A 12,628-nucleotide genomic window follows, 5' to 3' on the forward strand; every position below is an offset into this window, starting at 1 on the left:
GACACATATTTTGGTGATTCATTCCTCGTGGGATCGATATCCGTACTTGTGTACACTTTATTACTTGTTAGCGACACGTGCACTTGCGAGCATAATTATCACGCAACAGAAACTTTTCAGAATCAAATATAAGAAAAATCAGAAGAAAAAAAAATACAGAAAAAGAATACAAAAGAAAACTGAAGCAAAAGAATGCATGAGTAAAATAAAAACGAATGAACAAAAGTAAACCAAAAACCGAAACAAAAAAACAGATTCGAAAAAGAAAACCATAAATCCACAAATCACTGGAAGAAAGAACAAAACTAAACCAAAAATAAATAAAAAATAAATATTCGAAGAGAAATCCCTAAAAATCAAACACCCAAAGAACGGAAAAATATTAGAAAAATTTACACATGGAAGAAAATCAAGATACATAAGAAATCGAAAGAAAACCCCAAAAAATATCAAAGGAAATTTTTTGTTAAAAAAAACCCTAAAAAGCTAAAAATACCCAGATCGCAAAAAATAGAGAAACAACAAAAATTTTCAAATAGAAAAAAACGTAAGAACTTTACCAAAAAAATAACCCATAACCTCAACTCATTTATCACATAAGAAATCCAGAAAAAACCGAAATGAACCGCACGAAAAACTTCAACCCATTTATGACATAAGAAACAGGAAAAAAAAATCAGAAATGAACCCCACGAAAATCGTAACCAAACCCATAAACAAAAAAAAAATTGAAGAAGAAACCCCTAAAAAACAAAGAAAACCCAAATGACAGGAAAAAAATTTCCAAAAGTTCCAGAGAGAATAAAATCTAGAAACTCCATCAAAACATAAGCCATAAGATTAACTCATATATACCTTAACAAATCGAGATACAACCCCAAAAAATGGCAAAGAAATTTTAAAAAAAAAAAACCCTAAAAAGCTTAAAATACCCAAATAGAAGAAAATCGAAAAACAAAAGAAAATTTTCAAAGAGAAGAAAATGTAAAAACTTAACCAAAAACAAAGCCCTAAAAAATCTAAACCAAAACCAGAAGGAATCGTTAAAAATACGAAGAAGAGATATGGAGAATAGACGAAGGATAGAAACTGCAGCAAAGAAGAAAATAGAAAACGTGAGATGTGAGATGTGAGAGTAAAAATGAAAGAAGCAAGAAGCTTCTCGAGAAGACTAAACAAATACCACCGAATGAAATAACGAAAATGCCCAGAAAATAAACTTAAGAGCGAAATAAAATTGAGGGTAAAATAATAAAAACAACTTTTATGGGACACAAACGATATTTTCCGAATTGATTAACACGTACAACACCAAATTCCACCACTGATTTAACACATATAACACCGGATCCCACCACTGAAATCTGTCTTTTCAGAGACAGCTGTACAGGAAAAAAACAACGGAAATAAAAATAAAGATATATTGATAAAGACAAAAATACCCAAATCAAAACCAAATCAGAAGTAACCAACCGATGATAGAATGGAAAAAACACATATTTAGGATACAACCAGAAATTTTAGATATGTTGATAAAGACAAAAATACCCAAACAAAAACATATCAGAAATCAACAACCGAGGATAAAACGGTAAATACACACATTTAGGACACAACCGGAATTTTTTTAAAGAAAAAGTATGGGAAGGACCCGGCACTGTACTTAGTACAGTAACCGGGTGCCTCCTTTAGTAATAGGTATAATATACGCACGTTGGGGAAGTACTGTTCTATTATATAAAAAGTTAGAAATTTGGCACAAAATGATAATAAAACGAATAAAATTAAACTTTAAATTAATTTAAAATAGTAAATAATTATAATAAATAATAGTTTGAAACCTTGCGATCAAAAATTTTGATGGTTGTGATTCACGCGTAAAAAACATGCGTAAGATAAGCGTGTTCAGTGAGAGAAGAGGGCAACTTCGCAGTGGTGGCCCTGTCACTTTTTCCTTCGGCCAGCCGGGCATCGACATGTGGCAATCTTAAAACAAAATATGCAAAAGCCGATGCACAGGGAAGGAAAAAGAGAAGAAAAAAAGGGATAAAATTGATAATTCACACTCAAATGATAAGAGACAGAAGCGAAATTTTGAGAATATTACTGTACAATTAATAGTAAATTGTGTGTGTGAGAACAGTGTACATTTCTTTTCCTTTAGTATGCATATTTTTATTTAATTTTATTGTATTATTTATGGTATTTTTATTTAAGTAATTAAAAAATTTGGCACAAAATGTTAGTAAAACGGACAAAATTAAACTCTAAATCAATTCAAAATAGTAAATAACTATAATAAAGATTAAAAATTTAAAAAATAAATTGAAAATGGTTTGAAACTGTCCTATCAAAAATTTTGACGGCTGTGATTCGCGCGTGAAAAACACGCGTAAGAGAAGCGCATTTGCATGGGAAAGAGGGGGCAGCTTCACAGTGGTGGGTCCCGTCACTTTTCTTTCAGCCTACCCAACATCGACACGTGACAATTTTAGATCAAAAGACGTAAAAACTCATGCACAGAGAAGGGGAAAGAGAAATAAAAAAATGGTAAAATTAACAATTTACACTCAAAAAATAAAGGATAGAAGCGAAAGTTTTGAGAATATTACTGTGCAATGAATAGTAAATTTTGAGTAAGTGAACAGTGAATCTTTCCTTTCTTCTTGTAGTATATATAATAATGTAAGTAAATTCTCCCCCACTCAATTTCACCAACATGTAATTACCAATGTAAAGAATTCGTTTTTTTCAAGATCGGTAATACATAATAAGGGGGAAAAGAAAAGTAACCTGAAACGGAAAATTAAAAAAAAAATAAAAAGAAAGGCGATTTTGTAGCTTGGGTTTAAGTTTTGGGCCTCTAAATTTGAGACTTTAAAGGCTCACTTGTGCGCTATTATAATGAATGTTAAAGGAATTATCAAAAAATAATAATAATAAAGGAATAACCAACCAAAACCCAAAGTCGTATGTGTTACAAGATATTTCTTGCTAGAGAATATCTATTAATGTACTAAAGTAGAAATACACAAGGACAGTAATATACAGCAGCACCAGAAAACATACGTGTCTATATATTCAACCGCAAAACTAATACTAGCACCTTTAAATCTCAAGCTTTATTCATAGCAAAAATCTCAAGTTTTAATTCCTTTAATTTTTTTCCCTAAAATAAATATGATGTAGTTAAAATCACAAGGACCTTTCTCTGTCACCTAATAAGTTAAATACCAAGTTGAAATGAGGATTTATTAGTCTGTTTATTTTGGTGATAATTGTGCCAAAAGATTTGAAAGAGAAGGGAACGATTGGTTGGGTGTGAAATCAAGACTTCAAAGGGAAGATGATGCAAGAAAATGACATCAGGCTTTCTTTTTATTTGCTTTTCACAAAAGGTAATGACTCAAAAGTCGAACGTCGAAACTGATATCTTTTGGAAAGAGGGGGAAAAAAATCTCTCTTTTTCTTCGCATGTCCAGTATTATAATTTTGATGCTAACAAACCAAGAAAAGACATTTTTTTCTCATTACTTTAGTGCTTGTCTTTTTCTTTGTGCCAAAGGTTGAGCCTTGAGACCCACTTTTCTTCCAATTATGGAGTTGAAAGAGAATTTGAACAAATAAATACTTTTTTTTTCTGAGTAAATTGGTGCAGCCAAAAAAGTAATAAAGTTTACCCACCAAAGTACATTATTTCACTATCAATTATTGTCATGTGGACTGAATTTTTCAGCTTGGCAAGTTGGAACCATAATTGCCCAATTAATGAACTCTTGTCTAAAATTTTTAATTTTTTACTCTTAATTAATATTTTTTTATTAATATATTCTTTAATTAAGAGATATTAATACAAAAATAAATAATTCATTTTAACGAGTATTTATCTTTTTTTTTTTTTTTTTTTTGGGGATTTAACAAAAATGAAAAGGAAAATATAATTGGGAGATCTTATTAAAATCACAAAAAAAATAAAAATATATATATAAAGCTTACATAATCTAATATTAGATTCAAAATAGAGTCCGACCGGTAGCTTATTTTTTCATATCCTACCGTAGATCTCAAAATAAATTTTAGCACTGGAATCTGAAACAAAAACACATCATGGATGTTTCTTGCAGGTCAAGCAATATCCCCATTGTTTTCTCACTGGGAGCTACAGGACTTCTCATTGGGTGGCTGATGGAGTTGTTCAGAAGAAAAACGTCATTTTCATTCTCTCCAACAACCCGGGCACAAATCCCTCTCAGGTATATATTGTTTCTGAAATACATTGGGAATTTCAAAACCACCCTTCTAAGTTTTATACATGTACAACATGAAAATCTAACAAGTCATACAATTCAGTTGAACATTTTTGGAATACAAATAGATTAATCTAATGATGTTTTGCAGGTGGGGGTGTTGTGAAAGTCTGGTTCCTAGATTTAGGGGGAGATATTTATAGATACTTCCGATGGGTCTTCATTGCATTGGCAATGGCTTCTATAAGCAGGGAAATGGAAAATCCTCAAACCTACTGGAAGTGGCACAGGTAACAAAATAGTTATAGTAACACTAACAAAATAACCAATTTTGGCTAGATCGCCATGGTAATTTACTTATTTCTATTTTTCAATTAGTGTATAACATTTGTTTTAACGTTACATTTTGTCGGCATTTCGCATATAAAATCTAGTCGTGGAGCCACATGCAATTTGATGTAGCCACGTGTTCCCACTCAAATTTTGATGTACAAAGATTTCTCTAAAATTTCAATTTTGTTTTCGTTTCATGAAAAAAGTTATGATAATTCACCAATTTGTAAAAACTTATAATTGTCCTCAATCAAACAAAAATTAGAACTTATATAAATATATATATATATATATATATATATATATTGTGCACTCACCGAAAGAAATTTCTAGCTCTACCACGAACCAGAAGGTGCCTCTAGTATTTTCCTGTTTAGCTTCGTTCTGATAACTAACTCTCCTCCAAGCCCTTTTGCAAAGATTTTCAAAATAATAATAATATATATTAGTAATAATAATATTAATAATAAAGCTTTTTTTTTTTTAAATCTTCTGTTGGTATTTGTAGCTTGTGGCATGTTTCTGTATGCTCAGGTCCCTTCTTTTTCTTTTGCGCGAAAGCAAGGGAAAAAAAAATCAAAAACAGCATCGTCAATTCGTCATATGAATTAGCTGAAACCCAAGAGAGATCCAAGGAAATGGGAAACTAGAAGAAAAGTAAACTTGATCAACCATAACCACAAAATTGTTTTTTATGTGAGATGAGTTTTCAGAAAATGCAGTTACACGTAAAAGATTAGAGTCGAGGAAGCTGTAAAATATGTATATTTGTTTAGTTTGGAAATAGAAGTTACTTGTGCACGTATTTTTTGTTTTTTTGTTTTTGGGTAGAGTTTGGTGTAATTCTTTTGTTATTTCAACTTTTTTAGTGAATAAATTTACTCGAGGAACAAAGTATTGATCATTGTATGCTTCGCAAATTATTTAGTGATGTGGATGATTTGACATGATAATGAGTAGTACTTCTTTTATTTATATGTCATATGCCTTGTATAATTTGGAAGTGGAAGGGTGAGACATAATTTATCTTTTTATATCGACGATAATAATTCTAGTGCTAAATGCAGACCTTATTTTAAAACATAACTTAAAATCATTGTTTCACGGGATGATATTTTATAGGCATTTCAACGCCACTAGTTGAGGAGCCTCATAAAACAAGATATAATAAACATTGCATGTTAAAAAAGGCAAAAATAAAAACATTGTACGTTCCTAAATTAGCATGTCAACCTCGTGTAATAAACATATCTTGCTCAGGTTGACATTTTTTAACACGTTTAATAAATAAATCGTATATCTGTTGATGTTTTCTAACACGATAATTAAATGAATTAACATGAACATAATTCGTGATTGTGAAATGGACTAAAACAAATTAAAAACCAGAATTCATGCAGTAATCTACGAAGAAAAAAAATCTAAGAGATTAAAGTGACATGATGCTAATAGTTTATCGAGTTTGAAGGGTAGAATTTTTAATGAAAAAAAAGTTGCCTTTTCATATTAGAACGACGAACAAGAGTCAAAACTCATTAGTAGGACAGCTTTTAACACAATTACAAAACATATGAAATACAGTAAAACCTCTATAACAATATGGGAATCTCTATGGTAGGGTGCCTTTTTTCCTCTACCGACAGGGTACATCTAGACGTCAATATTAAATCTTAGTGAGTGTCTATATGGTCTCTCTTGCACCTAATCGTAGCCAAAGACTACAAAAAAATGAATAACATTATACGCGTTTAGAATTCATTTTAAAATAATTTTATTTTTTATATGAAAATGAAAATAAAAACGTTTTCAATTTCAGACATAAATCATTTTAAAAAATACGTTTAATAATTTTATCTTATTTTAAATATAAAAAACTCATTAATATATATATCTCAAATACAAAATAAAAAATGACTAAAAATTATTTTTTTTTTTTTTATTTTATATTAAATTAAAAAATTATTTTTATTTTTATTTTTTATCTTTATTTTATTTTTATTACGTTAAATATCATTTTATTTTTTCTTTTTTTGAAAAATGTGAAAAATAAAAAGAGAATCAATTTTAAATAGGTCTTAACTTTCCCTTCCAGTCTGATTTTTTTTTTTATTTTTGTTTTTTGCTTTAGAGGATTTATATGATTGGATTTCCGAAACATTTTAATGTAAGAACTGATGATGCTTATAACTTTATCATAAGTAATTTCAGGACATTGTCTATATTAATGAATGCTAATCTTGGTTCAACGCTTTTTATTCCCTTAATATAAGGGAATTTTGATTACGTTTATTAAAGTGATTAGAAGTGATTGAACCGACTAAGTGACAACTCGATCATTCCTAGAATCTAGTCCAAAATTCTGTTTTCTTGTCACGTAGTTCATTCCATAGACAGGCTTCGTTTTAACTATGCTATGCAATTTTTTTGTGCCTACATTGGAGGTTTGTTTCATACTTTAGTTTTCCTTTCTATTTTTAGTTGCTGTACTGATTTTGTCTCTTCTTTTTTCATTGTCCTCCACTTATTATCCTTCTGATCTTGCAATCCTATGTTTATATGTTTCAACTTTGTGATTTGGTGTTTTTTGCAGCTGGAGAGCATTTGTGAGGACAGAGTGGTTGTAGATAGACAAACCCAGTTAAACTTTGTCCCTGTGCTTAGGTCTGGAGAGTGGTCTGACATTGGGGGTCGTTCCCATATGGAGGATACTCATATATGCATTAATGACTTGGCTGAGAAATTTGGCTCTAATGTACTTGATAAGGAAGCTGTCTCCTTTTATGGGGTAAATACTTCTTATTTTGATTTCCGCATATTGAATCGTCTTAAAGGGTTTAACTGTAGATCACTTTGTTGTGGCAAAATGAATGGAGATGTGACAAAAGTTTTGAAATGAATGGAGATTCAAATTTAAGTTACCTACCGGGGGTCACAAAATTGTTTGTCATTCTATTTTTTAGCACTAATCATTTTTTTTTTTTTTTGGTTGAATATGAAGGAATGAAGGCGTTATCATAGAATTTTCCATCACACGTATTATTCATGCTGCTTGTACTAGTTATATTGCTGAGTTGTGAGACCTCGGTTACAATATTTCCCATTGTTTCCATTACGTCCTCGGCTATTTTAACTTTCAACTTAAGATGAAATCTATGTTTTATCTCAAGGTTCATCGATCAGCAGTCTATTGTACGATGGACATAACTTTTATACTTGCAATCTCATGTCAAAGAGATCTATTGACCATTGAATATGTACTCATTCAACGTTACCCTTTTGACAGAATGACCCTCTTTGTCCACAAGTAATATAAATCAACATGAATAGCGAATAATTTTCTTGTAATATTCACTAGTATTAACGCAAGTGGTTTTTTTTTAATAGGTATTTGATGGACATGGAGGTAAGGGTGCAGCACAGTTTGCTCGTGATCATTTGCCAAGAGTCATAGTCGAAGATGCCGACTTTCCCTTAGAGCTTGAGAAGGTGGTGACAAGATCGTTTATGGAGACGGATGCTGCTTTTGCAAGAACGTGTTCTCTTGAATCTTCCCTATCATCTGGCACAACTGTACTAACTGCAATGATTTTCGGGAGGTGAGCACATTTCTTCTACATAATCTGGAGGAAATGGGCAGATTGTTTTGGCTAATTGCACCTCTTTTTCATTGTTCCTCTCTTCAAATGTGTTGTTATTTTGGACAGATCTTTGCTTGTGGCAAATGCTGGGGATTGCCGGGCAGTATTGTCCCGAAATGGACGTGCTGCAGAAATGTCAAGCGATCATAGACCCAGCTGCATAAAAGAAAGGACACGGGTTGAGTCTCTGGGAGGATATGTCGATGATGAGGATTATTTGAACGGCCAGTTAGGTGTCACCCGTGCATTAGGCGATTGGCACCTCGAAGGAATGAAGGAGATGGGTGACAAGGGAGGACCACTGAGTGCTGAACCAGAACTCAAATTGATAACACTAACTAAAGACGATGAGTTTTTGATCATTGGCAGTGATGGTATATGGGATGTCTTCAGGAGCCAAAATGCTGTAGATTTTGCTCGACGGAGACTTCAGGAGCACAACAATGTGAAGCTCTGTTGCAAGCAAATAGTCGAGGAGGCAACAAAGCGAGGAGCAACCGACAATTTGACTGTTGTCATGGTAAGTTTTCACTCAGAGCCGCCTCAGCATGTGGTGGTGGAGAGGCCTAGAGTGAGAAGAAGCATTTCTGCAGAGGGACTTCACAATCTCAAATGCATACTTGAAGGATAGGATTTGTACCTTTATCTTTGATGATCTTTCCTCCGAAAGGCGAAGTGCAGAATCATTCGACAAGAGAACTCAGTTGATTCAATCATAACTCTGTTTGTACATATTCATCTACAAGAAGAAACTTCCTTTTTCTCTCACGCGTTTAATTTTGATGCCTCAATGGGGGCTTAGTGAAGGGATGGAAGGAAACAACACATACATTAGATCACTAAATTTTAAGACAAAACACCTATAGTTCCTTTTCTTTCTTCTTTTTCCACTCAGTTGTGTCAGCAATAAGAGAGATCTTAAGATGATGAAAGGAACTGTGTTCTACATCTGCCGATCTGCGGCAGGCTAATCTGTAAATACATTGTTTGAGCATTGTAATATCAGTTCTTCAATACATATGCTTACCGGTATATACTTTATTTGCTAGTCACCCTTTTTATTGGACTTGGTAAGAACTGTTTTTCTGGTAAAGTTGTTTCTCAGTTAAATGAGTACCAATACCATTGTAGTTGAAAGGCCATGAGACTGTAATTCTACAACTGTTGACAAAGCCATATGAGAGAGAACTGCGGGGCAATTTCAAAACCGAGAAACATATGCATAAAATGCTAAGAATCTGGAAACCGAGGTAGGAGAGGGTATGAGAAAAAATGAAAGGCAAAAAGAATACGATTCATGAAAGGCAAAATCTATTACTAGTATATGAAGCCTGACAATATGTGCAAAAAGAATACGATACATTATTACAAGTAAGCTCATATGTATACATGAAGCCTTAAAAAATTCCTATCAATGAGTGCCTACGTTATTCCAAAACCATTTCTCCTCGCTCATCTTCCCTTTAATCTCAGTTCTAGCAACTCGAATCAAGAACAAACTTGCAAAGAAAATCGAAAGAATCAGCATTAGAAAAACACCGTTCCATCCTCTAGTGGAAATATAACCAGCCAAAAGAGGCCCAAGAGCTGCCCCAACAGAACCAGTACCGTCAATGATCGCTGTCACAGTAGCTAAAGCGCGGGAGCTTCCTTTGATCATAGATTGGGTACCAAGATCAGCAGCAACAGCTGTGGTAATGAGTGCATATGGGCCATTCACAAGCAACCCAGAAAGGAACATCAAAAATATATTGGCAAACATATTGAGGCTTCCATAAACCCGGTAAAAAACAAGGGCTGGAATTGATAGTAACAAAAATCCAACTGAAGTAACGGCACGGGCTTCAATCACATCAGAGATGAACCCTGCCAAAATCCCTCCAAAGACTCCTCCTATATCGAATATCGTCGAGAGGATTCCCGCAGTTTTGTGTGACAAATGCACACCCGCAACAGCTGCAATGAAATACAAAACCTTCAGTAAATATATGACTTAGAACTGACAAAAATTATCTGGCTTTGATCTCCTAGCATTTCCTAGTTTTTCATAACACATGAGTTGTTCCATTGGGCATTTGTGTACAGCAAAATCTTCAGTGCACATAAAACTCAGTATCAAGAAAATTACTGGCTTTGATCACTTATTCATAGTAGTTCATCATACAAATGAATTGCCACCAATTGGCCACGCGTATAGCAGAATTTTAAGTGCATGTGCAACTTAGAATAAAAACAAAAAATAAAAAATTAACATCAATCAATTATCGCTTATAGCATTTGATCAGACAAGCACTTCATTGTCCAATTGGAAGACTTGGATAGGGTCAGTTGTATTATTTTCATATCCATGAAATTTCATATGATAAAGGAAGTTAAGTCAAGGTACCTGTGTGCCTTATATAGAAGGGCAACCAGTAAAGAAAAGTGTAAGCCACCAACTTGGAGAAGAAGAGACAGAAAGCGAATGGCACCACACCGGGTAGCCTCCAGGCCTCCAAGAACCCAATTGCAGCCAAAGCATCAGAATTATTCTCATCCTCAAAAGAATCAGAACTATTCTGAGTCTCAAGAAGCCCAGCTTCCTCCGACTCCACTACTTTCTCCTCAGAATTCCCCACATTACCATTTCCCACTTCCACATCCATTTCAATCTCCTTAACAGGAGGCTCAAACCCAAAATCATCAGGACTCACAACAAGGAACAAAAACACCAAAACCCCCACCAAAATCACCAAAACTCCAGGCACCAGAAAGGACCACCCCCACCCGAATTCCAACACCCCTGATGCCACGACAGAACCGATAATGTTACCGACCGAGGTGTGCGAATTCCACACCCCCATGATCAAGCCCCTCTTCGATTTCCCAAACCAGTTCCCGACAACCGCCACCACACAAGGCCACCCAATGGACTGAAAAATCCCACAAACAACTTGGACAGCCACAAAGAACCACAAAACATGAACACTAAACCAATATCCTAGACCAAACACTATAGTCATAATGCCACTACCCATCATTCCAAACACAAGAAACGACCTCAAATTGATCCGGTCGCCAACATGGCCGGCAAAGTACATTCCGATAGAATACGCCGAGAGAAAGGCGAGATCGAGCTCGCCCAGCCGGTGGGTTCCCTCGGGACCATTGAAAGGAGCCCATCCGGTATCGATCGAGTTCAAATTCGATCCGCTCGAGCTCGAATCGAACTCGATTGCGGATGAATTCGAGCTGATCTTGGGTCCGAGAACGCTCTTGACAATGCTGGGAGGTTTTCTAGAGGCATGGAAGGATGCATAGGCGAGGAAAGTTAGAATCAGCGCCGAGATTTGGTGGAAAGCTAGGGTTTTGTTTGGGGGTTTTAGGCTCGGCAGAAAATTCAAGCCTGGAGCAAGAATTTGAGCTCTGGATTGCATTGTAATCGAGACAAAGATTAAAGCTTGACTTGTCTGCGAATTCTTCTTAACAGCATTTCACAAAACCCTAACCCTAGAAAAGTTGCAGAGATTCAGGAAAGGAAGCAAAGAAGGTGGTAGATCAAAGGGTGCTTTGGGTTTGGGGAATTCGGGTATTTACTTGTCTGCGAATTCTTCTTAACAGCATTTCACAAAACCCTAACCCTAGAAAAGTTGCAGAGATTCGGGAAAGGAAGGGAAGAAGGTGGTAGATCAAAGGGTGCTTTGGGTTTGGGGAATTCGGGTATTTTGCTTCTGTTTGAAGTAATCGAATGCATAAATAAATGAAAAGAATAAGGAAAAACTAGAGAGAAATTGTGTTGCCGTGAAGATGAAAATGGGGATTTTAGGGCAAACTTACCAAACCAGGTGATGAAGAATGATTATTGTGAAAGTCAAATTCGATGTCTGATTTTCTTCTTTCAGACAAGGATCCCAAACTCCAACTGAAAATTTCCCACGCTATAGGTAGGGTGTGAATTTTAAAAAAATTACTTTTAATTGTATTGAAAAAAAAAAAAAAATATTATAAAAAGTAATTCATATAAAAAATAGTTGAATGTTTAATAAATTATAATTATAATAATTATGTTAATTTTAAAATTAATATTTGATAAATTATAAAATTAAATTACTTTAAATAGTTAAAAATTACGACTATATTATATTATAATATTATATAATATATATAATTACAATATAATATATATTTATTATTATATTTAATATAATAAAAAAACTATTATTATATAATATATTATATAATTATGATATAGAATATAATAATATTATTAAAATATTAACTGAAATAATTAAAAATAACGATTATAATATAATATAATATATATAACTACAATATAATGTATATTTATTATTATATTTAATATAATACAATAAAAGTATTATTAAATAACATATTATATAACTATGATATAATATAATAATATTATTAAAA

General features: G+C 33.4%; 2 protein-coding genes across 2 annotated transcripts; one reads left to right on the forward strand and one right to left on the reverse strand.

Moving 5' to 3' along the window:
- Positions 1-6,982: 6,982 nt before the first annotated feature.
- On the forward strand, positions 6,983-9,267 carry LOC21393263 (probable protein phosphatase 2C 27). The gene is made up of 4 exons (XM_024167617.1): positions 6,983-7,021; positions 7,171-7,365; positions 7,965-8,176; positions 8,285-9,267. The coding sequence occupies exons 1-4, from the start codon at positions 6,989-6,991 to the stop codon at positions 8,847-8,849; spliced, it is 1,005 nt and encodes a 334-aa protein (XP_024023385.1). The 5' UTR covers positions 6,983-6,988; the 3' UTR covers positions 8,850-9,267.
- Positions 9,268-9,523: 256 nt separating this feature from the next.
- LOC21393264 (putative glycerol-3-phosphate transporter 5) lies at positions 9,524-11,786 on the reverse strand. Its single transcript, XM_010101210.2, has 2 exons — positions 10,605-11,786; positions 9,524-10,174 (listed from the first exon to the last, which is right to left on the reverse strand). The coding sequence occupies exons 1-2, from the start codon at positions 11,632-11,634 to the stop codon at positions 9,630-9,632; spliced, it is 1,575 nt and encodes a 524-aa protein (XP_010099512.1). The 5' UTR covers positions 11,635-11,786; the 3' UTR covers positions 9,524-9,629.
- Between the last annotated feature and the right edge of the window lie 842 nt (positions 11,787-12,628).

This window comes from Morus notabilis, unplaced genomic scaffold, assembly GCF_000414095.1.
Source record: "Morus notabilis unplaced genomic scaffold, ASM41409v2 Scaffold748, whole genome shotgun sequence".
Lineage (NCBI taxonomy): Eukaryota > Viridiplantae > Streptophyta > Magnoliopsida > Rosales > Moraceae > Morus > Morus notabilis.